At 39.0% G+C, this 27,853-nt stretch overlaps 1 protein-coding gene across 1 annotated transcript in view; it reads left to right on the forward strand.

Annotated features, from left to right (window-relative positions):
- The window catches only part of NOL10 (nucleolar protein 10), a 51,069-nt gene extending 32,597 nt beyond the window's left edge, over window positions 1-18,472 (forward strand). Inside the window, exons 14-21 of the mRNA XM_005506835.4 lie at window positions 4,777-4,903; window positions 6,550-6,629; window positions 6,784-6,882; window positions 7,522-7,611; window positions 8,257-8,430; window positions 8,794-9,041; window positions 14,653-14,755; window positions 18,068-18,472. Of these exons, the coding sequence (XP_005506892.2) occupies window positions 4,777-4,903; window positions 6,550-6,629; window positions 6,784-6,882; window positions 7,522-7,611; window positions 8,257-8,430; window positions 8,794-9,041; window positions 14,653-14,755; window positions 18,068-18,187 (1,041 nt within the window). The 3' untranslated portion in view covers window positions 18,188-18,472. The remainder of the gene's footprint in view (window positions 1-4,776; window positions 4,904-6,549; window positions 6,630-6,783; window positions 6,883-7,521; window positions 7,612-8,256; window positions 8,431-8,793; window positions 9,042-14,652; window positions 14,756-18,067) is intronic.
- Window positions 18,473-27,853: the final 9,381 nt, after the last annotated feature.

A 27,853-nucleotide genomic window follows, 5' to 3' on the forward strand; every position in this document is an offset into this window, starting at 1 on the left:
CTGTTTCTTGTTAGCCAGTTCTTGTCTTGCCTTACAGCTATTAAAATTCTCATCCTGACCAGTAGTTTTACACAAGACACTGTAGCCAGAGCTCTGCTGAAACCCTTAAAGGTACACTATTTTATTTTTGGCATTGTTCAAATAGGATGGCAGTGGATGATTTAACTATAATTGTGCATTTTGGCTACCTTGTAAAGCTCTCACAGTCTAACTAAAATCCATAGGAGATACCACAACAACCAATGCAAAAGATTTTTAAAAGAAACTTTTACATTTAAAATACATTATGAAACAACAGTGATATTATGGTTTTTTATACTTAATTATTATTAACTGTATTATTTTGGTAGAGCAGGATACAGCATTACAGTGTTAATATTGAGTTTCTGTGAAGCTGCATGTCACTGTCTTGTACAGCTATGGCAGCAAATACCTCTGCTTTCCAAAGCCTATAGAAGTGTTTTATTCACTGGTGTCCACCTACATTAAGTTAGTCTTCTAGATGGATTTCAGGCAGTTTTAACTTTGCAAATTCTAGTTATTTTTTTTTTTTTCCAATCCGATTTATGCTGTCTGTGAACATTTTGCGTATTTTTGTTTGCTAAAATACATTGTTGAAGTTTGGGAGGAGTTTCTGCTACTTGAATCTTAATATATTTTGACATCTTATTTGCAGCTGAATGCTTAGTCCTTGCCTCGTATGAAATCTTCCAGGAATTTACTATTTAGCATCCTGCAAAACAGATTTTGGAGCCTGTTTTTATGCCCTGTGAAGGAAAGAGCAACTGTTCAGTTAACTAGTATAGAATTGGTCCCTGAAACCTTCAAACAGATATTTAACAACGTTCATCTGTATGTGCATTGAAGTTGTATAATTTAAATCTTGTGACATCTGACTCTGGAAGCTTCTGCACCTCCTGGGCTTCTTTTAAGCTGTTGAGCATGTTTAGTACTAGTTAGGATTAGACCCAGTTTTTCTGTGACTCAAAGGGCTCTGCGGATCTGGCTGTCAAATTGTTGAGTGGTGTTTAAAAGTGTACAAGTGTTGTCTGGTGTTCCAGATTGAAGATAATGAACATCTGTTGTGGGTTGCAGGTAATACTCTGTCTTAGGTTTCATTAATTTCAGAGGAATTACAGACTGATGACAGGATGATATTTTCTACAGAAGTGCTCAGGAATTAGGCATTGCTGAGCTCTACCATGTAAGGTTTTGGTGCAGCAATACAATTGAATTAAACATCTTGTGAAATAGAATACAAAACTATTTTAAAAATATTTTTCTGTCAACATTTTTCTCTTCCTTTTCTTGATCAGCTTGGCCTTGCACTGGCCATCTCTGCTTGGTTGCATGCTAGACTACTCATCATATTTTGTGTTTTTTGTGTCTAAAGTTAGAAAAAAAAAGACATTCTAATGCATACTAATAAAAATTTGGGATTAGATGTCATGATATTAAGTCCACATCTTCTTGTGGCTTGGTATAGAACAGGAAAGGCAGTGGCGAGGTATCTGCATTACCTGTGTGTCCCAGTGGGAAGTCTCCTGTGGTGAGTCCAGTCAAGTGCAAAAATATTGGTTCGATCACTGCTGGTGATGATGTCTGGTTTTCCTGTCCTAAGAAATATCTGAGTAAAGCCAAATTTAGATGTGCACTCACCCATTAGTTGTGTGAAACTTTTCTAAAACTTGTGGAGAAACCTATTTGGTATATCATAAATATTTAAGAAATGAGACCTGTCAGTTTAGTTGTATGCGATTACCTACCTCAATAACATTTCCTTATTCTTGCTGTGAATTCCAGTGCTTTTTTTTTTTGTCCCTTAGACATGGTGGATTTGTACATTCCCGATCTAAGTTGTCAGGTCTCCCCAAACTCCAGAGCTTTGTGGCCATGTTTCTGGTTTTGGCGGGGACTGAGCACCAGGCCAAGGCAGTGTAAGGAGCTCCCAGGGGTCCCACCCGTGCTGCTGCACACCTGCTGCTGGGGGGACAGACAGGTGTCACCTCTCCGCCTCACCCTTGGTGGCCATGGCGGGGACCAGCCCCCTGAACTGTGGCGTTGGCACCTGGGCACAGGACTGGCAGGGCCTGACATCTCAGAGTGGTCTCGGCACCGTCCTGGGATGTCCTGGTTGGCAGTGGGTGACAGAGGGGCGTTAAACTCTGCGGTTAAACTGCAGTGGCAATTAAATTCTGTGAGGAATTACTGTTGCAAGGGAAGGATATTTCTTGCTTATGTTTTTGTCATTGTGGCTGGTATTGTTTGCCTTTTACTATTTTTAAATTTCTTCCTCAGCTTTAAAAAATGTCCCTTTTTAATATACAAAGCAAAGGTCCTAAGGTGTCCTGGAATAGGTAGGCAAGTGGCTTCAGTAGGGTGGGAGAGAGGGAAATAAGGCAATAAAAGATACACAGACATCTCTGTAGGATTTTCCTTTTTGTCAGTTTACATGTGAAATCTGAATAATAGTTGGACTTTCTATTTTTTCCTGGTATTCTGCCATTGCTTTTTTCCTTTAATTATCTCATTTCCCCTGCTCCTTGTTTTCTGTGATCTGATAATCCAACTCAGTCCACAGATTATAATGAATAATCAGGTCTTTTGGCTTTATATGTCTTATGGCACAAATTATGTGCCATGAAAGGTTTTACTCTCAGGTTTTGAGTACCGGGATACTTGGAACAGTGAGTGGAGCTACAGCTGAAGGGCAGATAAACTTGCTTTCCTTTATTTGTGAGACTTCTACTTTAGTTATTCGTTCAAAGATTTACAGCAGTCAAGATCCCATCGGGGGATTACCCTAAGTGGTTGGAGTGGCCTGAGTTCTAATGAGTAACGTGTGCTTTGTAAGGCTTGAGCAGATACTGTCATAGACATGGAAGTGATGAAAAAGGTTTATTGAAGTGATAAAGATCTTTACATGGTGAGTCAGGAAGATGGAATAAAGGGGAACTTTTTATTTAGTGGGAATGGACGTGAGTCAAGGATTCTCTAATTTAGTTTCTAATAATCTTCAGCAGAGAAACTTGTACTTAAATTTTATTACAAGAGAAGTTTTCTTTAGTTAGTAATCAACTCATTTTTCATAAGCAGGACAAATGGTTTCATCCAAAACAAAACTATAGGTAAACTTCAGAGAAGATTCCTCCACCCCAGTCCTGCTTTGACGGTCTGGTAATTAAGCACTGATTTACTGAATTGCATGAAAACCAATGGTACATTTAATATATCTAGTCTACTTTCTCATAAAGTTTGGCATTTAGATTAAATAGGTGGGTTTGGGGGAAATAACTGAAAAAATTAAAATCTCATTGGAGACAATATGGAGACAGAAGTGTCTGCAGTGTTGTCAAGAAATCAATCTCAATGTTATATGGTATTATATTTAGGCTGAGTATTGCTGGAGCAGGCATGGTTGTTTGGTTAATTCATTAAGTAGGTAACGTCTTTCCTGTTAGTGACATCCTGGGTCTTTGCTTGGAAGCTCTTACTAATTGGAATAAAATATGCAGCACCGTAAAAAAGTGCAACTTTTGGTTTGACATGTTTCAGTTCTTGGCTAAGGCTGAAATCTTAGTAAGATAAATAATACTTGACACAGAGACAATAATGGTCTAGAATACAGTATTATTGTCTGGAGTCTTACAGTCTAGAATGTTGTGGTCTAGAACACAAACTTACTATTTTTTTGTGTATAGTTATCTTCAAAAGAAGACCTTTGAATGAGTAGTAACACACTTAAACAGAATTATCTCATACTGTTACCACACTATCATGTTAAAACAAACTTTGTGTTTTATATATATAAAATCAGTTCTACCTTTTTCATAATCAGATAGGATCTTAAAATGTTGTTGAATCACAACTAGTCCTATGGTCATGTTGACTGTAGAGTTTTTAACATTAATTTTTAGCAAACACATTACAAGCCTTATTAAAAGTCCCAATCTAGGAGTTAACTGGCCACTTTACATTCTAAAATGTCAGATGATTTGCTCTAGAGAGAAAAATGTAGTGTTGGATTTTTCCATTCAGCTAACTCACCTACTAAAATAATAGTACTGGAACAGTTGAGTATGGCTGCGTGCATCAGGATAGAGAGGAATTTCAATCAGAACAGTGGGAGGGAAAAGTGGAGGGAGGTAATTGTTAACTGGGGAAATTGAAGGAAGCTTATATGGAAAAGTACATTGATAGTTCAACATGATATTGTTCAAATAAATCCTTTGCTTCATCGTGGAAATATGCAAGTTTTTAATATTTCCCATTATCTGTTCATAACAGTCTGGGTTTATCCTTGAATAAAAATACATAAAATATACCTGTGGTTTTTTAATTAAAATAAATAAGGCAGAGTGGCATTTAACGTTGCATGCTGAACCTGATGACTTTGATTTCCAACAGTGCTTTAGAGATTGGTTGCTATCTAGTGCCATTAGTTCATAACTCTGTGTATAATGTTGGGCTCTGAGCTTTTAATAAATTAATCCATCAGACTGAGACAACTTGAAACAGTTAAGCTTGAAACCTCTGTGTTGTTGCTTTCAAATAAATGACCTAAATTAAAATAATGTTTATGTAATCTGTAGTACTCCTCATGCGTAATGCAAGCGGTAGGTTTAATTGTGTTCCCTAACTGCTGTTGCTCTCAAGGTCTGTTTGATTTCAGAGGGATTCATTTGTTATTCAATTACAACACAGTAGCTGAGAGCCTAACTGTAGGTTTTCTTCTGTAAGAATATACAATGTCTTAACTTTTTATAATATCCACAGGTTTTAGGACCTGCTCCAAAATGGTGTTCCTTCTTGGATAACTTGACTGAAGAACTGGAAGAGAACCCAGAGAGCACAGTTTATGATGATTACAAATTTGTCACCAGAAAAGACCTTGAAAATTTAGGTAAAACAGTTGTATATCCTCTTTAACTGACTTTTTTGTTCAGTTTTTGACCATTTGCACATACAAGTTTTGTAATTCTGATGTGACGTACGAGCACCGTTAGAAATTCACTGGCAGCAGTTTCCACCAGTCTTCTTGGATATTAATTACCAGAGTGATGGCTTTATGTTCTTTGGCTCCCAACCAGTGCAACACAAGGTATTTGTGTTTCGCAGATTTTTATCCCAAGAAGATGATTGATATTTGCTGATTTAGTATGTCTAGGAATCTGTCGTGTGTGCTTTCAGACACTAAACAGATGGCATAAGAAGAGAAGTTGGTTTAGTTTTCAAAGTATTTTTGAGGTGCTCAAATAGTATATTGGAGCTCAGAGCTCTGCCAAAGACCACCCTATTTGAATAGAGTCATTCCAGAAAATACAAATCATTCTCAGGCTAATAGAAAACCACTTTCAAGGAACTGTAGTGCTGAAAATTACATAGCAGAGAAGGGAAGCGTGTTTCTCCCAACGTAATTAGTCCTTTTTCAGTCCACTATGTATTTTGATTGCCATGTTTTGATCCAGTTTAGTATAGCTAATTTACCTCTGAATATGGGAGTTGGGTTTGGCCTGGCTGGAGGCCATTCAAGGGGGAGGTCATCCAAAGCACCTGTGTCTTCAGTGTTAGAGTTCTAGAGTCTGAATGGAGCCCACAGACCCCTATCCCAATAGCAAGGGAAAAAGGCAATGTGGTATTATCTACACAGAGACTTGACTCAGAATACTTATTCTGCTTTAAATTCTCTGTGACTTAGACAAATTCATTTCCCCATAAATGGAAGCTTTCAAATAAAGAACCAGCTTAAGGGATTTTTTGATTTTATCTGTCAGGATTTCTTTGCGTTACTAGCCATTAGCTGGAGTACTCTCATTTTGGAATACGCAGGAAGATTGTTTCCTGGAAACAGTTAAAAAAAACAACTTAACTTTCTGAGGTGCACAGTGGTTTCTCACATTTTTTTGCCATTTAGTTCTAGAAGTGGTTTGTTAATTCTCGACAGATTCCAAATCTTTAGAAATTAAGGATATTTTGCTATAAAAAGCTTTTCCTTTTCTCAGTCTTGGAATTTTGTGAAGATATGTGGAAGGAAAATCAGAAGACTCTCAAGGATTTTCATTCCTATTTAGGTTAGGGCCTAGGGTGACAGTTTTACGACCTCATGTGGTACTGTATTTTTTTTCAACATGTTGATTCTTCAAAGATAGTGACCCAAGGCAAAACTCTTTAATTAAAAACATCTCTATACCACAGTAAAAAAGTGATTGTCAAACATCTATAGACTTTCAAAAAAAAAAATCCTCTCAAATTTTTCTTTGTAAACTTTTATGGAGCATAGTACTTGTGGGCATTTTTTAGAAGTGCACAGTAACATGGATTATGACAAGAAAAATGGATTTTTTTTCTCTGAAGGAGCTCAGATTTCTTGCTGGCCAAACTTTTTTTGGCTGTTTTTCTTAAGAGTTGGTGTATTAGATGTGACTATTAGATTGATATGTTGTGTTGGCAGTGCTTGTTTGTCTTGACTTGGGTCAGTGAAGTGGTTATCTTGGAACAGGAGTTATTTTTATATGAAAGCTCTTTGAAATCCTTTAATTTTTTTCCCAGGCCTTGCTCATCTCATTGGATCATCATTGCTCAGAGCATATATGCATGGCTTTTTCATGGACATAAGACTGTATCATAAGGTAAATAAGGCTGATCCTTGTCAACTTTTACTTGAAACAGTAAAGTACATGTGTTGGCTTTTTGTCGAGGGTTGTGTGTTTTATTTTTCTGCAAACAATGGGCTGTGTCCTGTGTTAATGCTTTTTCTTTTTACTTCCTCCTGCTTATTCAAAGGCAAAAATGATGGCAAACCCCTTTGCCTATGAAGAATACAGAAGAGAGAAAATAAGGCAGAAGATAGAAGAAACACGTGCACAGAGAGTTCAACTAAAGGTAAATCCTGTAAACAATGAGTATACTTCTGGGAAAACTATTCATAAAGAGTAAGTGTATCTCAGAGATGTAATGACTTAGGATTTGATTCTGTTTATCATTGGAGACACAAAGTGATTTATAGAATGTTTTGAATGGAACTGTAGAATTCCCTTGCTTGTGATTCCCATATATGAGAGACTGATACCAAATTGGAAAAGAGCAGCTCTCATCGCATTTGCCACTTGAGCAGATAACCCTCCAGTAAAACTTGCAGTTTCTGCTGTCATTAAACGAAATGGCTTAAGCCATCAAATCGTAATACTCTGAAAAGAGATAATATAAAAATAGTATTGTGTTTATAACTAGTAACTTTCCACACTGAATTTGCTCAACATACAAGGAGAAATGGTAGCTTTCACAGTACTAAAGCTGATGCGTTACAGGGAAGAAACTACACAGAAGTTCTGCTTAAATTTTCTCCAAGTACTATTGCTTTACTAGTGCCTAGAAATACTTGGAACCAGTCAAGGAGCTTTTCAGCAGGAGTTATGAGAATGAATAAGAATTCTCTCTCCACCAGACTTACAAATGTAAAGCATACAGGTTTTTGCATGTGTAAAGGAATAATTTACTGATTAATTGCTTTCCTCTCTTCAGAAACTTCCAAAAGTCAATAAAGAGCTTGCACTCAAACTGATTGAAGAAGAAGGAGAAGAGCAACAGGTTACTAGGAAAAGGAAACAGAAGGTGAGTATTTGTTTTGGAGACTTCTTTAAGGGGGAGCACAGACACAGTAATGTTTACAGAACTAGTTTGTTTGGTTTGTTTTGGTTGGTTTCATTCTGTTTTGGTGTGGGATTTTTGTTTGTTTTGTAATGTGACCAAACAGATTCAAAAAGCCATTGTTTCTGTTTCCCATCACTTATTCTAGTAGGTGGCTTTGTTGGACTTCACTGTAGCTGCAGCACCAAAAAGGCTATGTAGTAACTTAAAGCTTAAAATTATTAAATACTTGCTGTGAAGAACATATTGGTTTACTTGGACTCCAGAAGCCAGCTAAATGCAGAGCTCATGCAAAGCTTCTCAAAAAAAGCCTGTTGTTTGCATTTGTTGGTATTTTGGTGGTGACCACAAGATAGATGTTATGTGCAAAACTGAAGATACAATTGCCTTTCTTTATGTACGCAGTTAACTACATTTCATAAAAGAGCCAAAATGGTTTGCCCTTATGCAACAGTAGTTCTTCCTGATGTTGAAAATAATCCATTTTTATCCTAAATGAAGTTCAAAAGAAAAAATGAGTTAATGTTTAACACCTAGTGAGTGGGGGGAAGCTTTCTATAGGTCTGTTTCAGAATTTTGTAACTCACTCATGCTTTGCTTGTCTTCCAGAACCTGCCTAGCCTTCTCAAAGATGATCGTTTTAAGGTCATGTTTGAGAATCCAGATTTCCAGGTGGATGAGCAGAGTGAAGAATTTAGGCTACTTAACCCACTTGTTTCTAAAATAAGTGAGAAAAGAAAGAGGAAACTGAAGATCTTAGAGGAACTGGAAGCACAAGAACAGGTGAAATATTTTACATTTGGATTTGTTTGTTTCAAGCATTCAGATTTTTTACCATAGAAAGAAAGATGAAAGCAACACAAGAATGTCTTATCAATTACAGTAAGTGTAATTTCTAATGTTATCTTGGTTGTTAGATGTGAGCAATATGTGTCTACGTGAATATAGATTTGAAAAACATAAAACATGTAGGTGAAAACACTTTTATAATATCTCTTCTGCTTCATTTGCTGCTATTGCTTTTGTTTAAACTTTAGTTCTCTTCAACTATATCTATGCAAAAGCTGTCACGTACACTAATTGCAGGAATGGTTTGAAAAGAAAATGAGTTGATGATTTCTTATTTTATACTATTTTTGTCTGCAGGAAGACGAGGAAGAGCCAGAAGGAAAAGCAAGTGATGCAGAAAGTTCTGAGAGTTCAGATGATGAAAAAGGCTGGGTTGAAGAGGTCAGGAAACAGCGCAAGCTTCTACGCCAAGAGGAAAAAGTAAAGCGGCAGGAAAGGTTCAAGGAGGATCAGCAAACATTACTGAAACCTCAGTTTTTTGAGATTAAAGAAGGAGAGGAATTCAGAAGCTTCAAAGACTCTGCCAAAAAACAAAAATTAATGAAGTAAGACTAATGTTCCTATTTTAATAACTGGGGGTGGACGATTCTCAAGTATTTCTGTATAGTGCAAGCCAGTGGCATTTTTGGCTTGGAAGCACTTACTAGTAAAGCCACATCTGGCGATGCAGGGATGTAACTTAAAGCGACATAGTTGTTAAAGCTTTGTTTTGTAGTTAAAACAAATATGTTTAAAGTATGGCAGAGAGACAACACAAATGAGGCGAGTAAGAGCAATATTCTGAGCCAGATTTGGGGATCCATTACTAGTGTTGGTGAACTGCTGCTCTCACAAATAACAACACTGATGTCTGTGATACTGGATATATTTATTCCCCAGTGTCAGTATGAGGTTGACAGTCTGGATGTTTTTCATCTGATCCTCTAAAAGGATGTAGAATACTGCATGACTAGTCACTATTTTGGGGGTAGGATAAGGTGATAAAACAAAAATTGTTTTCTCTGGGTGTTTTTGTGGCATCACTTCAAAACTTTCAAAAAACTATGCTGTCCTTATGTTGTCAGGTCTCACTATTTCTATTTTTCTTTCTGCAATACAAAAAAAACAACCTTTTTCATTTATTTTTAATTTGGATTTCCTTAAGTTGATGATCAACTGAAGTAATTGGGTACTTTATACAGAGCACGTCAAACTAAAGGACTTGGCTTTGACGTGCTTAATGCCTGCAAATCTCATTGATTTTTTTTTTCAGAGGTGAATTGAGCCCTTCAGAAGATTAGATTTAATAGCCTTTTATTACTTGGAGTGCAGACACCAGTATTAAAACCTTGAAAGACAATAGCTTCAAAGTTCTTGCAGCACACAAGATGCAAAGCAGAATTTTGACTAATGTTGGAAACAGGTTGTTGCGCTAGATGGATCTCGTAATAGCCATTATGTTTTTACTTAGAATAAAATGATACAGTAAAAGAAGAGGAAGTGAATAATATATATAATGGGACTGTTTCTTTGTGTCACTAATGACTGCCTTTACAATCTCATTGTTTCATGATGGAAATTTTCTGGAGACAAGAAACATTTGATAAAAACTCAGCTCATCCCTTAGACTTGCAAGTTTTTAACTGAATGATCATGTAAATGGTCTTTAAATATTATCGAGACAGTGTTTCTACAGTAGTCTGGTAGTCTATGATTTCCATGTCATACCTGTAAGACCACTTTAAATAGAAGTCGTATTTTTTATAAATTGGGATTTATGGCAGTTCTGCAGAACTGGTTCCCGTGTTTTCCTTAACTGTTTTTTATCAGCAAGTGTTTTCACACAGGGGTTTTTTTGATCTTTATATTGAATATACCTACTCATTCTGGACTCTTTCTTAGATTTCTCGTCCCCCTCTCTCCCGCTCTCGTCCCCCTCTCTCCCGCTCTCGTCCCCCTCTCTCCCGCTCTCGTCCCCCTCTCTCCCGCTCTCGTCCCCCTCTCTCCCGCTCTCGTCCCCCTCTCTCCCGCTCTCGTCCCCCTCTCTCCCGCTCTCGTCCCCCTCTCTCCCGCTCTCGTCCCCCTCTCTCCCGCTCTCGTCCCCCTCTCTCCCGCTCTCGTCCCCCTCTCTCCCGCTCTCGTCCCCCTCTCTCCCGCTCTCGTCCCCCTCTCTCCCGCTCTCGTCCCCCTCTCTCCCGCTCTCGTCCCCCTCTCTCCCGCTCTCGTCCCCCTCTCTCCCGCTCTCGTCCCCCTCTCTCCCGCTCTCGTCCCCCTCTCTCCCGCTCTCGTCCCCCTCTCTCCCGCTCTCGTCCCCCTCTCTCCCGCTCTCGTCCCCCTCTCTCCCGCTCTCGTCCCCCTCTCTCCCGCTCTCGTCCCCTCGCAACTCTTCAGTTTTGTCAGTTGTTTCCCTTTGTCAGGAGAAAATCCACTTTGGACACTGACAGAGTATCATAGGCTGAGGATATTTTTTACACTCTACTTGGATTTATAGTCATGTTAGCAAGTGACTTGAGCCTGAGACAGTGGTCAGATGGCGCTGTGTTCTCCTTGCTGTTGACACGCTCCCCTGGCAGGCAGCCTGGGCTTTTACAGGAACTCAGCTGCTGACATCTGAAGGAAATTCTCAAGAATACTCAATTTGACGTAGTAAGATTTCATTTTATTCAAAACATAGAAGGCTTAAATGTGAACAAGGATACTGAAAGTTTAGTAACTAAACCAAAACAGGTGTAAGGAAGAGAAACACTTAGGAAAAAAATTAGTATAGTGTGACACAAGGCAAAGTAAATTCTTACATCTGGTGTATACGGGGAGGAAAATTATTGCTTCAGCTTGTGAAAAATGAAAGCAAATACCACAGACCTATCTGGTGGATGGAGGAATGTCAGTGATGAAATAACCATGGAAAGATTTTTAAAAGATGGATTTTAGAGAAAAGAAAAACTGTCTGAAGATTTGCTGCTAATTCTCTCTAGGATACTTTGCAAGGTGTGATGCATAACTAGGGTGGCTTAGGTCAGATACCCTCTGTGGGTAGGTGCACAGATGGGATGTAATGTAAAACGTTAAAAAAGAAAGAAAACGAGACAGAATTGAAGATAGGATTACAAAAATGCGGATGTGACAGTGTTACATCCTTTGTTTTTCTGAGTTGCTGTCGTTGAATTGTCTTTCCATGTTTTTTTTAATTTTAGTCTAAGCCATTAGCTCTGTACTGCCTCGTCCCATTTGTGCTCATCCACACATTATTCTTAGTATGGAGTTCGATATTCCTCACATTCTCAGAAAAGTTTAAAAATTAGCAGCTGGTATATGTTTCTTGCATAGCTGATGCAGTTCTCTAATCATAATGACTTTGTGTTATGAGCTAGCTTGTTTGGTTAATAGCATTTTTACATATTGGAATTCTGTGAAGAAAATACCTACATGTGTTTTGTGCTAGCCTTATTCAGTGATCAGTAGTCAACATAAAAATAATTAATTCAAGTAAGGTACTGAAAATTGGAAAGGCTGCAGTGGCATGTACAATCTGGTGAGGCTGGCGTGTTTGTCTTTCATTTGATTTATCCAATTATGGCATGATGGTCTGTGACCAATATAATTAAGTACCTTAATACCTTCACTATGCAGTTAATGGCTAGGTGTTCTTTTTTTCTCTAATCATATAATGTTCTACCTGAGGAAACAGTTTATGACTTATATAAAACTGGGTGTTTCTTTCAACATGTTCCTGACTCAGCACGGCTCCAAGCCCAGCTTCTAAAGCAGTGGTGCGTACTATACATTTCTTCATAGACCAACAGTCTACGCATTTCTTTGCACAGGAAAGCTTCAAAATTTACTCATGATTGTAAAAAAACACCTTCTGTCAAATCTGTCCGCATTTCATTTTCCCCTTTTGCGCTCTTATACTTACACATGAAAACCTGCAAAACTTTGCTTTGTTTACTCACCACCTAAGTTCCGTACATAGTAACTTAAAAGGAATCCATCAACAGAAAGGATTTCTATCAGTGTGCTAAGAGCTCTTTTGATTTACTTGATGTCCCTTTAAAATGTTTATTATTGAGGTTAGAGCATGTCAAAATTAAAAACTACAGTAGTTTTACTCCTTAAGTATGGCAGTCAATGTATATGTCTCCAGAGGTGGACAAGAAAGTCAACAAAAGCATAGTTGACATTCCTACGTATGGCTGAAGTAAAACAGCAGGAAAGATCCTGAAAAACTCCTCTCTTTATAGTGAGGGAAAAAAGAAGTGCCTGGGCAATTTGTTTGTTTGGTTTTTTTACTGTAGGGCAGGGGAAGTTGCTTTTAATAACACTCTCAATGTATCCCTTGAATCAATTTGCTGGGGATGATTTAAAAACAAACAAACAACCCAGCTGTTGTGTTTGTGTATCAATGTGTGCAATTCACTATCATTTGAGGTCTGTGCATTTTCAGATAAACAAAGCCATACCTGCAATTATTCTGTAAAACTGCAGCCCCACGGCGTTTTGCTAATATCTCCTCATTTTAATTTTTCTCCTGACAGAAGCAGTATCTAGGCAGTCATGCTAAATAATTGCTGGGTAGTAGCCATATTTCTCCACTTCACTTTCAAAGGGGAGAGAAATGGGGCTTCACTTGAATGTAAAAATCCCACCGCACTGTCTGTGACTGATCTCCTGCCATAGTTAGCTCTGAGGCTTAGCTTGTCTTCCCGATTCGCACAGATGGAACAAGTTTTTACACGTACTCACTGAAAAATATACTACAGAAAAAAAAAATACAAAGTACCTAGTCATGAGAAATAATGTAATTCTTGACAGTAATTTTTCATTGTTAATCTGAAAAGACTTTTTTACATAAAATGGCTCATTAACCAAAATTCAGCAGACCTCAGAGACTTCATGCACTGGCCACCATCCACGAGCCCTTCATCCCTAGAAATGCCATTGACTTTGGCTGCTAATCATCTGTATTTTTATGACTGCTTATTTTCCACTCTAAAACTTGCACAAAAAATGTCTTTTAGACCTCTTCAGAGAGATCTAATAGGGCACTAACAGCAGTATCTCGAATTACAGAAACTAATTTCATTTACAGTCAAGTGAACATTTCCAAAGCGCATCACAGAGCGAGTTTGGTTGTACACACCGTGTCATATTCCCAAGTGGCACTACCCACTTGTAGGACCCGCATGACAGAAGAAGGATGAGCCACGTTAAGATGGGAGGTGCCCTTGAGCAGTTTGGCTGAAGGCAGCCCTGGCCCTGCCTCACCCTGTGCTGGAGAACAAGGGCTGTCTCCGCTCCTCGGCTCTTCCAGTTTACAACCCGACTTCACTCAAGTCAGTAAGGGTGACGTTAAACATCAGCTCACAACCCGGAGCAGCTGGGGCATGTCATGTGTCCTGGTTTTCTAGGGGCATGAACTTGCAGTGGGGGAAAGCTGGCAGCAGTTTTGGTGCCAGCAGCCACCCCATCCCCAGCAGTGCGGGAGCTCTAACCAGCTCGCTGCAGAAACCAGCTCCTGAGCGCTGTGCGCTTGCAGGCACATGGTCATGTGGAGCTCCGCTCCATCGTCAGGGTCTGTCTTCTTATCACATTCACTTGTTTGCATTGTTCTTTTATTTAGAAAACAAATTGCATTAGACTGTCAGGGGTGCAGCGTCCGAACAGTCATTGATATTTGGACTAAGTAGTTTGTCTCTACAAGGGAAGTGATTAATTTGGTGATTAATTCATTCTGATGTATTGTCAAGGTTATTTCCTTCCCTTGAAAGTGTTTCCAGTTTAGAAATGATAAGGTTTTCAGAAAACTGGATTATTCTAGCCTTATTTTTTGTGTCTATGTATCTGTTACTGTAGCTGAACATTCCTTTTTCTAACATTTCATAGAAAACTATAGCAATAGAAGGGTGCGGTTTCTTTCTCAACTGGAGTCCTGTTGCTTTTTTAACAGGAAAAAAGCACAATGAACTTTACATAAATTTTAAAAACGTTTCTACTGAAAGCAATATCTGGAGGGAATGATTTGAACTTGTTTCTGTTCTGTGTACTGAATATTTATTTTTTAAGGTGATGGCATTTCAAGGTTTCAGAGACATTGAGATTAGTTTTGACTGCATTATCAGCATTTATTATAGTAAGAAGATGGCAAGAATAGTGACTAATGTTAATTATTCTCTGCAGGAAAACTCTTGGAGATCGTTTAAAGCTTGAAGAAAAACTTGGCACACTCAACGTGTCTGATACCACAGTAGGCAGCAAACAGGCAACATTCAAATTAAAGAAGGTGAGCTATATATATAATTTTTTAAGATAATGCACAAGTAACTTTAGTTTTTGCATGAAAGAACAGGAACTTTAAAACCGTCAAACAAATGTCCCTCTTCATTTCTTTATAAGCTGCCAACTCTTCTGCTTCTTGCCAAGAGAATGAAAGCCTCCGGTAGTACTCTGTGTGTTTATACCCTTATAACTCAGGCAACACTCATAAAATCTTGTGTTCCGGTGGAAAATGCTGGCTTCCATCTTTTAATAGTTTATTTGCAGACATACAATCAGAAGCCTATGACCTTACGTGACTTCTGTGCCAGGACTGATCAGACCTTGTCTGCAGCCCCAAATGCAGTTGGGATGCCGTAGGTGACAGACTTGCTCTCGGTTGATAATGTCGCAAGGTCTCAGCAGGAAAAAAGAGCTCCGAACCGCTCGTGTCATTGAACTTGTGTAACGCAGGTCACAGGAACGAGCTCCGCTCCTGTTCTACTTGCCATGTTCCATTTGAAGTGTGCAGTTGACTGCTGCCTATCTACCTTCCCCGAAGGGTTTTTATTTCCCATCCTAAGGAGTTCTGCAGATCGCAGACAGGTGATTACTTTGTAGTGTGGGCAGAGTTACATGCATGTGTGCATCTGCTGTGGCTGTACAACGCTTAGGGATTTTTTGCTAGAAAATTGCTTTAGAACCGAGGAAAGGACCGATTATAAAAGCTGAACAGCTATATTAATTGATACTCGAGCTGGCAAAAATTTACTTTAGTAAAAACTGGTTTCCCTCAGGTAAACCTCTGTGCTGTAATATATTTGACCACTGGTAAGGAGAAATGTTATTCTCACTGGTAAAACTGCTGTCACAAGAATAGCTAAGTAGTTATTTGACTGTCACATTGGCTATGCCTGAGGAAAGTTTTTAAATAACCAAATTTACTGGACTATTTCTACCTTAATTGTTTTATCTGATTATTGTCTGCTTGCAGATGTCCTTTTTCATCTGTTTTTCATTCCTGTATTGCTGGAATTTAAAATGTGTTGACTGTGGAATAAGAATCAAATTCCTCTGGAGTGCTGTGTGGTATAACCATTCTGGGGATTTTACCAACTGCTGTAACTGATATGTTATTGTCTTGCAGCTAATTAAATGGGCTTTGCAGGACTTTGAAAGCACAGTCTTTTATAGTAGCTTTAACTTAAGAAGTGCAGAGGCACAAGGTTTATTGAAATTGGTGCTGAATAAGGAACTGTCACCTTTTGTAACAGTTTTGTGAGTTTTTGGGAGTAAGGTGGAATAGGCAGGTACAGCAGTGGTTCAGAATGCCACTTGCTTCTGTAAGATATGCTGTACCTATGACATTTTTTTTTAAATTATGTTCTGCTGATGTATATGGATTTTTTTTTGACTGCTAACTGATGTTGCCTTATTTAAATATGTATATTGTGCTCACTTGTATTAGATTTTTTTGAAGTCTAATTAACACGAAGATAATGCATCTACAGTGGAGCTCTGTTCTCCTATCAACAGAACAGCAAAATAAGACTTTCAAGTCTTGTGTCAAAGTAACAGACCCTGCGTATATATTCTGAAGTCCCAGGAAATGAAGCAGGGAGAGCTAGGGGGAAGTCACGCTACATGGTATTCTGTGCCTTGACACTCCAGAGGATGAAAATATGAAGTTGGCAAGCCAAATAAAGGATTTTAGTGATACTGTGATCATCAGCTTCTGCTTTGTGATGCCCTTTCCTTAAAGTGCAGGTGGATTTAGGAGTAGGTAGAAAGATTTAGTCGGTGAGAGAATTGTGATTCCAAGGCATTGGTATCACTCAGCCTTATAGGTCAGTGAAATTGAGACTGAACTTGGCTGCTGTGGTTGAGGTGTGTCAGCAGCTTCCCAAATGCCCGGCAACTGCTAAGAGGTCCAGCAATGAAATTGGTTGTCACTGATACTTCACAGTTTAGTTTTCAGGGGATGTCAGTATGGTTCCTACAGTGTGCCATCCTGTTTTTCAATTTCAGCATGCTTTATCATAGCAAGTAGATTTAATGAAATAGCAGGGATTCTAAAATTCCTAAGTACTTATGCTACTAAGGAGGTATAGAGGACATTAAAAAGAAAAAAGCTTCAAATTCAAATCAAGATCATTCAATTTCAGTGCAGCAGCAGTCAACTTTATATTAAGTAAGATTTCGCAAGACCTTTTCAGATTAAGTCTGGAGACAAACTACTTACACATAGTGGGTTTCTTATTTCCCTGCTTGCAGTGGAAACAGGAGTAAAAAAATTTCAACAAAGTCCAAAGACCACTGTCTTTTCTTTCCATGACACTGGTATGGGTTTATTGCTGGGTTTATTTGGTAAATTGGTTCATATCTTACCTGAGCCAAAATGTTCTCTATGCAGGCAAATCTCTAGCTCTAGTTTCATTGATGCTTTAATGGGAGATTTGGGAGGAGCGGGGCTGTTGTATGAATGCTGCTGGTTGCAGAGTTAGATGCAGTGGGGATACAGCCACACATCCAGTCACGCTGTTCATGCATTTATCTGGTGCTGCCATTGAAATTGCTGTAATTGCTGGAATGTCTTATAGCGTGGACAGTTGCCTGAGGTTGGACAGTTCAAGTTTGCTAGTTCCAGTTTATGCTTAGGTTGAAGACAAGTCTTAGTCTTCCAAAGGAAATAGTAGTTTATGGCTGTCTGAGCCATCTCATCTATGTGGTATGTAAGTGAAACCCTTTCAGTGTGTTTTTAATGGAAAGGAAAAACATTAATAGAGCATGTGCCATGGGAGCGGAGACTTTAAATTAGTTTAATGTGGAAAAATCTGCCTAGAATTGCATACAGCGTATCAAACACTTTAAAGAACTTCTAAGAACACTTTTAAAAAACACTATATGTTTCAGAAAATTTAACTTATTGTTCTATCTTTTAAAAATGCGTTTGTGTAAATATAAATATGCTAATACTAATTAACCAAAGTAGATACTAAGTAGCCTCAAATTGTGCTCTACCTTCTTGAGGACATTAAAACATACATTCTGGAGTCTAATTTTATGATTTGTTGTTAGACATTGGTTTTCATCTGAAATACATTACTCACTTTTTTCAATGTCTTTATCTTAAATGTTTGCTCTGAATTACTTGGAATGATAATTCCCTGGGATACCCAGAATCAACAGGTGCTGTATAAAACAAGATAGCATGGGACTATTTACAGTAACATTTGCAGATTTCCCTAATGGAATTCTGACTTGATATATAGATACTTGAACAATGAGGTGATATATAAGTTTACAAGAATCTTAGTCTATTTTTGTTTTAATATTCCAGTCGGAGCAGCAAAAGAAACAGCAAGAAGCTGAGAAACAACATCGTCAAGAGAGGAAGGCTCTTAGGCGTTCTGCTAGTCATCTCAAGAGCAAACGTGGAAGAGGACGACGGTTTCATTGATTTATTTTATGTTATTTTTTAAAAGGAACTTCTTATATCTAATTTTTCATTTGGAAAAAGGGACTCTTTCAAATTAGGACACAGTGCCAATGTATTGGTATTTCGATTAATTGATGAACACAAAAATCAGAACTTGCTAAAGCCAGCGTTCATTTTTGAAAAGTTGATGAAAATATTGACCAAAGGACACTATGTGAGTATGTGTGAGCTGCATTTGTGCAGTAATCACTAGCAACTGGTTATTTTGTAACCCTGGATGTTTTCTATATAAAAATTTATATATACTATGCGGCTGCCTGTCTTTTGTTTCACTTAAGAGCTGTGGGGTTTTGCTTTCTGAAATATTTATTTGTGACTACTTAGATAAAAGATCAAGGGTAAGTTATTTTCTCTAAAAACTTATCTTTATGAGGGCACAACAGTTTTTTAATTCTGTAGTTCTTGAAGCATGACACACAGTTGTGTTTTTCAAAAACTAACTTTGCCTTTATATTCTTGGGCTGCCTGAGTAGCCAGGAGGAGGTACCAATGGTCATCATGAGGACAGTTGAGATTGCCTGATTTAGGTTCCTGTAAGTCACTCTGTAAGGAAACCTTTCTTGCCTTACTGGTGTACAAAGGGGAATCTTGGAAGGATAGTCGTATTAGGTGAAATTTGTGAATATTACCTTTACTTGGAATCCTTAGGACCAGGTTTAGTGTGGTTTTTATAAGCTAGCCATGGTTCAACATAGATCAGATGGTGTATGTTCACTTAACAAGCGCATTAAGGCCATGCCAGGAGCCTCCTATTCTTCAAAAAGTTCATTAGAACATACGTTAAGGAAATGATTGCTTCTTTTCTTTGTCGTCTTCTTGCTAACCAGGATGCAGCATTTCTTCTTGATCATTATCTTGCAAACTCATAATTTACATAAGTTATTCACTACTTAAGCAAAGAAATTAATTTTTGCCTTTGATTCTAATGGAACTTTTTAATTGCTTTTTAAAAGGCTTTATAAATTGTCTTTTTACTAAATCCAAAAAACTGTGAACTTTGGATCTGACAAGAATCAGTGAATATCCTCATCACTGTAAATCTTTTTAAGAGACTTGGAGGTTCTTAGGTGTTTTGCTCTATAAACCAGAGAGGGTATTAATCTGGTCAGGTCTCCTGGACAGTATTTATCATCGAATGTTTGCAGTTAATGTCAGTAAAAACCTTGGTTTCTCATAGCCTGATGCTTTTTTTTTTTTTTGTAACATGGTAATTAGTCGCATGGTTAAATTTATTTTCTTCTCCCCAATTTAATTTTACCTGCTTTAATTTCTTGCTTCTGATTTTAATTGTTTCTCTTGATTTAAAAATGCCTTTTACACCTGCTGCTTTCATCTTCAGAACATACATTGTAATCATCACAGCTCTGTCCTTGCATTCAACTAAAGGGTGAGTGTCTTCATACCAATCTTTTACCTCTAGCTGTCAAATTTCTGCATTGTCCACAAGCTTCTCATGCTTGCTGTTTGACACAGAACTGCCCAGTGTTCCAATGTCAGTTTCACCCATGCTGCGTATCAAGGGGTAGCATTATTGCTCCTCTTTAGCCACTGAGAAGACGTAATGCCACTGTGATTGCTCCAAGGCAAGTCCCTTTTTCTGGAGTCTTGTCTTTTGATGACATCCAAGCCTTTGAAATCCAAGTGCAAGGGCAAGTTAAAGTTTGTCCTAGTGCAACGTCTTTTCCCCTGGAGCTTTGTGTTCTCTCTTAGAAGTGACCTGCACGCAGTTCAAGTGTGTTTCCTTCACACACGTGGCTGTACTGAACATGGAAAGACTAATGTTGGAAACTTGCCACCATCCCAGTTGATACAGGGAGAACTGGGGATTAGGTGGACAGAACTGGCGCTGTAAGAACAGCAATTCGGAGGAATTTGCTCCTTCTTCTTGTAGGCTTAAATCCCTTTATGTTCAATCAGGGGCTAGAGGTGCATTTATGGCTTAAGGCATCCTTATTTCAGCAATGATTTTGTTGGCTGCCGGGAGCAGTAAAAAAAAAAATCTGGTTCATTTGCAGAATATTAGTGAACTTGGTTTGAAATGGTTAACTTTCAGTTTAAAAAGTGTATTTCTTCTATTTTGAGATTCTCGGGACTGACACTGGTTTAATTCAGTGGTTTTTGCTTTCCGTGCACTTACAGAGTATGTTATTTTATTACAGTTATTTTATTAGTTATATTATTATATTACAGAGTATGTTACATTATGATAATACTGATCATATATTTAGGTTGGAATCTGTGTCATCAGAGGAATATAAGTCATACTGCTAAAGAAAAGGCACACGCAAACTTTACTTACCCTCTATGTGAAATATACATTGTGCTATTTGGTACATACTTTAAACAGTGCTTAAATATACTTGGCATATTGTTGTGAATGCATCTGCTTGTCTGCCCAGGGACACCTGCCTTGTGGATGGTTCTTCATGCAACGTTTTCTTCATTTGTGCACTGGATTGCTCAGGGCTTGTGTCAGGTCGTGGTGGAACGGGGCGTTTGTGGAAGGTGGAGACAGAGCTCTGTGCAGTCTCCATCTTAGCTACAACTACATTCATGCTGTACCAGTGGCTGATGTTGAAAGACCAGAGAGAATTAACCCAAACCAGGTCTGTAGTGTCAATGGTGTTTTCCTGCTGCAGGGGTCCTGAAGGAAGGACGTGTGATTCTAATGCAGGCAGGGGGATACCCAGCCGGTCTCTAAAGCAGAAAGATAATATATAATTTAAAAATTCAGAAACTAATTGAATGAATATTTAATTTTGGGCTACTTTTTCCCGTGGACCACTTTTAGAATCGGTGATACCCAGAAAAGTGGATTTCCTAGCCTTGATCTGACTATTAAACGTTTGAAAGAGGACAGTGCTCTGATCTCTGTGTTGCTCATTTTGGTCAGAGGTGTTTGACTTCCAAATGGTGAGACACGTCTCTTCAGGGTGTCCAGCACTGCAGCTCTGGAACCCAGGTGAGCTATAGTTGGTGAGTGTGGGTGTCCAGCTGCCTGGAACGCGTTCAAGCCCAAGGGCTTTTTGGTGAAATAGGGATGAAGATTCCTTGCAAGCCTTGCTTCGGAGGTGCTGGGGAGCAGCAAGAGGAGGCAGCTCTGAGGGAGGGCAGGCTGGCAGTTACCAAACAAGGAGAGCAGTAGGGTGACAGCAATGAGGTTCAAACAACAGACCTGACAGACAAGTCCATCATGACAAGGCAGGTCCTAGGTCAAGTGATAAGATCAGGATCAGAAAGGTATTTGGGTGGGCATGGGCACACCTGAAACATAGCTTAGGTGAGGATTAAGACTGATGTGTCTCTCAAGCAAAGCAGGGGAGACCTCTGGCAAGGCTGTTCAGAGCTCTTCTGTTCCAATAAGACAAGGGGTGATGGTTTTAAACTAAAAGAGCGGAGATTCAGGCTAGACATGAGGAAGGAACTTTTTACAATGAGGGTGGTGAAACACTGGCCCAGGTTGCCCAGAGAGGTGGTAGATGCCACATCCCTGGAGACATTCAAGGCCAGGCTGGACGGGGCTCTGAGCAACTTGATCTAGTTGAAGATGTCCCTGCTCATTGCAGGGGGTTGGACTAGATGAGCTTTGAAGGTCCCTTCCAACCCAAATTGTTCTATGATCTCAGCAGTCTGGTCCCCAGTGGTTTACCTGAGCTGGCTTTCAACACAGAGAATCAAACCCTTGGCAATGTGGGGGAGAAGTAGCAAAGCCCTAATGTCCCACATAGGGACCTGACATGAAGCATGTTTAGATTCTTGAGCCTCATACACCAGGTAAATGTCCTTAAGCAGCTATTTGGGGTAACATCTGAGAGTTTCAGTGGAAGCTGGTGTGCTAATGCAACATCATTGCAACCCATTAACTTCATAATGCATTCAAAGTGGACATTTCATTGATATTGGCCTGATTAAATCAACCTTTTTTCAGTCAACAGTACTTCATTTTCCATGCTGCAGGAATCAGTATGGATACAGCCATTCCTAGAACCTGAGCAGCTGCTGGGATCCTTTTTGACATTTAAAGTTCATTCTCTAAGGTAAGAGTGATCAGATGCTGTAGCCTCATTGAAACCCTAATTGTTTCATACGTGTGAGAATTTAATGGTAATAATCAGTTTAAAGACTATAAATAAATTTACTGATAGTGGTTAAATGTGCCTGAAATACCAGCAAGATAAAGACCTGGATCTGATGTGTCACCTATATACTTCAGTACTTTCTTACTCCACAAGTAATATAATTCACTTCAGACAGGCTATTAGTAATTGAACAAACATTGAACCAAACTGTTTGTGTAGTGTTCTTTCCAAAATGCTGTTACTATGCCAAGAAGCATGCTGTGTTCCTGCGGCTGGTACAATTGTCTGAAATGGAGAGCATCCATCAGTTTATACAAAACAATGAAAGAATTTAGTGTACCACACTGCTGGTTTCTAATATCTGAACAAAATAGTGAAATATGACTTAAAATATTTCCCTGCATGTGTGTGTAAAATGTATATATACATATACATTTTTGTATTCATGGGGTTTGTTTATGTATAGAGTGTAACATAGGTATGCTTTGATATTACCAGCTTCAGGAAGAGTTGTGAGCAAGGGTGTAACAGTTTTCAAATTGCTCCATCTTGCTTTGCAGCAGCCTTTTATAAATATTTGTCTTCTCCATGTTTCCAGATGGGAAAACGAGTAATAAGCTTGAATTCCAGGAAGAAAGGACCAACTTCCAGGTGCAGCAGGACAGTGAAGCAGTGCAACAGTTCACCTGGGGAGGTTGTGCAGTGCCCACTGAAAAACGTGTGATGTCAGATTGAACATCTGCTGGAGCTTGTCTTGAGGAGGAGGAATAGACTGATCAACTCCAGAGGACCTCCAGCCCCGTGGCTCTATTGATGTCGTAGGGCATAAGGAAGTGGCGTGCAGCATTAACTGACTGGAGTCATTTTCCTTTGTCCCATCCTTCAGCTGAATCACTCACTACTTTCACCTTTTTATCTCTTTTGTAAAGGTTAAATACTTTTTCTGGCCTGTTTCCATAGCTAATGTATTTTGTCTGATCTTGGGAAGTGTGGGTTTTTTTAAGCTGAATGAAAACACATAAATCTATTAATAAACTTTAGCTCTTGATTGTTATCTCTGTGTTTCAAAGCCCATTTTACTCAACAACTGACTCTTTGTGATGAACATGAAGTAGTTCTATCACTAAAATGAACAATTTATGCTACAGCCTGCAGAAAATAATCAGGTTTAGCAGAGCTTGTAGTTTACACAACTGGAGGAAAAAGAATTCCCTTATTTTGAAGACTCTGTAGATGGATAACTTCAAACTTTGCAAGATGGTTTGTAAGTCATTTTATCTATAAAACTGGGTATTACAAATTTCCACGTCCATTCCCCCACCTTTAATTTAGGCATTTTCTCTCTGCCCCATTCCTCTCTCTGATGACTGCGCTTGTGTTAACTGCATTTTAGTATCATTTTAGTATCACTTCCTCACCCTTTGTTTTTTAATTTGACCCAGATCCTTGGCCCACATGGGGCCTAGTGGCAAATTTCTGTTGATATGTCATGTTACTCTGCATTTGTACTGCAAGTGGCATTTCCCTATGAAATACTTGTGAGCATCCCTTGGTACAGACTGGTTGGCACACTCACCATCAGCAGTGGTCAAGTAAGCTGATTTCAGTACAAGTCAATGAAAACTGCAATGAGCGTAAATCGTCCATACTAGTAAAAATTCAGAAGTGTATTTGTCTGTTGATGACTGTTTTTCAAGATCTCATCTTCTGTTCTTTGCTTAGTGTTTCAGACTGCAGTGCATGTGCGAGGAGTGAAGATCGACCCTGAGCATGTTCAGAAACAAGTGACTTTTCTCTTACCATTTGAAAGAAGTAGTTGCAGAGATAAGTGCTACATTTCCTTTGACAGTTACATTCAATTAGAGTTTAAATACGATAATTTTGCAGCAAGATCAGGTATGAGTTAAAACACTATCCTTCCCAGTGTGGTCATGCTTTATAAATGGCATTTGGGTCAGCTTACCTATGAAGGCAAGTCCTTGTTCACATTTAATTCTTCATTGAGTGGGGCAAAAGTGAAAATCCCATTTCCTCATTAAAGAGAAAAAGGCAGTTGAAGTGGGAAATACCAGCCCAGCCCTAATTAAAATTTACACTCCCAGTTCCTGGAACCACCCTTCCCTTCCCTACAGCAGTTTCTGCCAAAGCTGCTCTGTCTCTCCTACTTATTATCTCTTGTTTTAACATCTGGCTGTTTCCTGGGGGGGGGCGGGGGGGCACACATCTCTACACTCCAGTTTTTCTATTAATATCAGGATCTATCTATAGCACAAATTTGTACAGATATAGCACAGATTTGAGAAGGGACACTAAAACAGTAATAGTAGACAGGCTGTGGATAGGCACATCTTGAGCAGAACAGATTTGTATGAAGTTGGAGCTGTGGAGAGCTGTGACATCGAAACACACGGTGGGGGTTCAGAGAACTGGCACGTGCTTCTGTGCACATCATTGACAATAGGCAAGAGGAGGGTTGCTTTAACCCCAAAAAATTCACTCTTATTGCTCTGTGTGCATCTGTACCGCTGTGCTAGCTCTACTTCAGTAAGGATCTGGGTGTTTTGGGTGGGGTTGTTGTGTTTTATAAATTTTTTTGAGACTTTTACTACTGTATTAGTACTATTGCAATGTACAATTACACAACAGGTTCAACATTCAAAAGCATTAAAATTATATATCATCTGACTTCAGTAATGAATATTATGTCCACTCCATTTAACAACATTTCTTCTGCAAATGTATTTTCTTATGTATTTTAACCTTTGTAATATTGCAACTTATATTGCAAGTGAAGTCCATACAGTAGGGGTCGTAAAAGACTCCATGCTTACCTGTAAGGATTTCATCGTCTTATGCAAATGTGATATGGTGAAAAGTAATTATCTTGTGTATTAGGTTTTTGCTGATATTCTTGTAAACCAAATTAAAAGAGAAGTTTGCAACACTCCCATCGTAGCTACTGTGTTTTTTTTCCTTTCCCATATGTAAATGAGAGATTGCCCAACAGGACTATGACACTTACACTGGAAATATGAGGCAATAATTTAAACAGATCTCCACAGCAAATAAATATCCTCTATCTGAGATATTTAAGACAGGTTGCAACAAATCACTTTTGCACAGTGCCATGGTAACTGCATTTAAATATTACTAGAAGCAGGGCACAGATGATCATGCTCCAGTGCTTACGATGGGGCCTGACGCTGTTCAGTTTACGAGTACAGACACGGGCAAGAATATTGTGTGCAATATTCCACATGTGCATGTAGTTGGGGACTACTATCACTAAATTAACTGTAGTTTAGCCAGTTAAGGGAAGAAGTTAGAGTTATTGATGAGTTTAGAGAAAGTTATTTTAGGAGAGTTCAAAGGAGATGGTCCCTTATTTATGTGGTCACACTCAAACCATGAGAGGTTCCAGTCGAAACTGGAAGAAGATGGGAACTTGCCCAAAGCGCAGATGAGACAAGAGGCTGTTTCAGGTATTCAAGAGATGCTTGACATCCCTGGAGTGGTGGGAATGAAAGCTGACTTCAGTGGGGGCATTTTGGATCTATGCGAGCGCAGGGCTGCTGGTATATGGTGGATATTTAACATGACCAAAGCAAGGGAGACTTTTACACCCAAGTGGAGAGAACACTGCACCTCAGAGTACCAGAGGATCACATAACCAAGCAGTAGAGTTGGGCAGCTCCTTCTCTCCACCATTTTCTCAGAAGATCTCTCTTGGCTTCCTTTGTTATGTATATATCTATGTGTACATGATGTCTACTGAAGCAATTTCTAGAGAGTAATCCCCAATGGTGGATGTTGTTCTTGGTCTCTACTGATACTTAACCTGCTTCCTCTGAACCAGAGAAAAGTAATTGTCCTTTTGTGTGAGTGAAAATGTACCATTTCCCCTTGGCTCTGAAAATCTGGGGAAGCAGAGCTCCTTCCTTCAAAGAGACCACCACTCCCCATGAAATCAGAGGAATTTATCATAGAAAGAGAGAATTTGGAAAAAGAGTAACTGTCTGCTAAGGCAGTCAGTAAAGCAGCTGGGGAGGAAGACAGAGAGGAGATGTGAAAAATCGTTTGATATCTGGCCAAATATTTCTCTTAAAACACTTTCCAACAAAGAGCAGAGCTTATCAATAAAAGTGTCAAATTTCAAGAGCTGAAACTAATCTGTTCTGGTTTGGGGTTTTCAGTGAAGAGTTCCTAGCTTTTGATTTTACCACCATTTTCTCCTAGAGGGTACAGTCCTGTCCTGACCTGCTCTGGTTTCTTGCACTTCAGTGTCTTTTAAAAACTGGATTGCTTTAATCAGCATTACAAGGTTACTAGAGCTGGTCAGGAGTGGGAATAGTGGGAATGAAAATTATTATCAGTGCTGATGTGGTTATTTTTTCATAGTGTAGTTGGGATTTGGTGACAACTAACGGAGAGGAGCTGAGTGGAAATAATTTCTTAATCACAGGAAACTTTGAAGCTTCTGAAATTGAGACAATCCTATTTCTGGCTTACTTCATGCATCGCTTCATATATCTCACAACAATGAGTAACGCATTCTAGGGTATCAAAACTAATACATCAAGATACAAACCAGGCTTAAGAATCGGACGGGTTTAAGAATCTGTCATTGTGTAAGGTACTCGCACTGTATTAGGTTGTGTATTCCCATAGGTCAAAATTTCTACCTCTTGGCTAAGACAAGAATTTGGACTGGCCTCCAGGCTTACTCAGAATTCGAAGGTGCTTGAATCTAAGAACATAGGCCTGTTCTGCTTTGACTGCAACTCAGACATCTTCAGCACAAAGCTGTCCCAAGACCTTGGCAACAGCCATGCTTCCAGCCTTCCCTCTATCGTGTGTTTTCTGAGCAGTCTTCCTGCTCTTTTTTGAAAGCCCTTAGTATGTCAGCGCATTTTGAGGCCAATGTATTCAGTGTTTTGAAAAGGAACCACAAGATCCCTGCGGGGCCTAGGCGATGTTCCTCACCACCAAGCTGAAAAGCTAGAGAACCAAACCGTCCGTAGTAGATCTTATTTTCTTCCATAAATATTAAGAGTCTCTGAAAACAAAGAAAAGCTGGCCTCTGGGTTCAGAGAAAGGAAGACTAAGCCCTAAGGCAGAAGGACATAAAAAACCAAGGGACAATAATGATTCTGAGGTATTTCAGTGTTGGTCTCTGAAAGCATCTGATGCAGAGGCCTCAAAATAAAGCAAGAAATCTGAAATCTACTCAAACAGCTTTCTTTGAACACCTTTTTGCCTGTGGATTTCAAGCACCGAAAGAGAGAACTTCAGTTATAGCAATGGAATCTCTTGTGTTTTTACCAGAGAAGCAATGATACCATGAGAGGTAGCTATGGTGACCATGCTCCAGGTCCCTCAGCAACAGATCTGTAGCTTGGGTTGACCAGCATGTGACAGTTCAGAAAGACTTTTCTCTCAACTGAAAGTTCTTACCTTGGTATATAAGTAAGGCAGCTCAAATGCAGACAGTTAATTTGAACAACTGGTACTTAGTTTGTATTGGCTCTCATGCATGCTGCTTACATTA

Source organism: Columba livia, chromosome 3 (genome assembly GCF_036013475.1).
Source record: "Columba livia isolate bColLiv1 breed racing homer chromosome 3, bColLiv1.pat.W.v2, whole genome shotgun sequence".
NCBI classification, from domain to species: Eukaryota; Metazoa; Chordata; class Aves; order Columbiformes; family Columbidae; genus Columba; species Columba livia.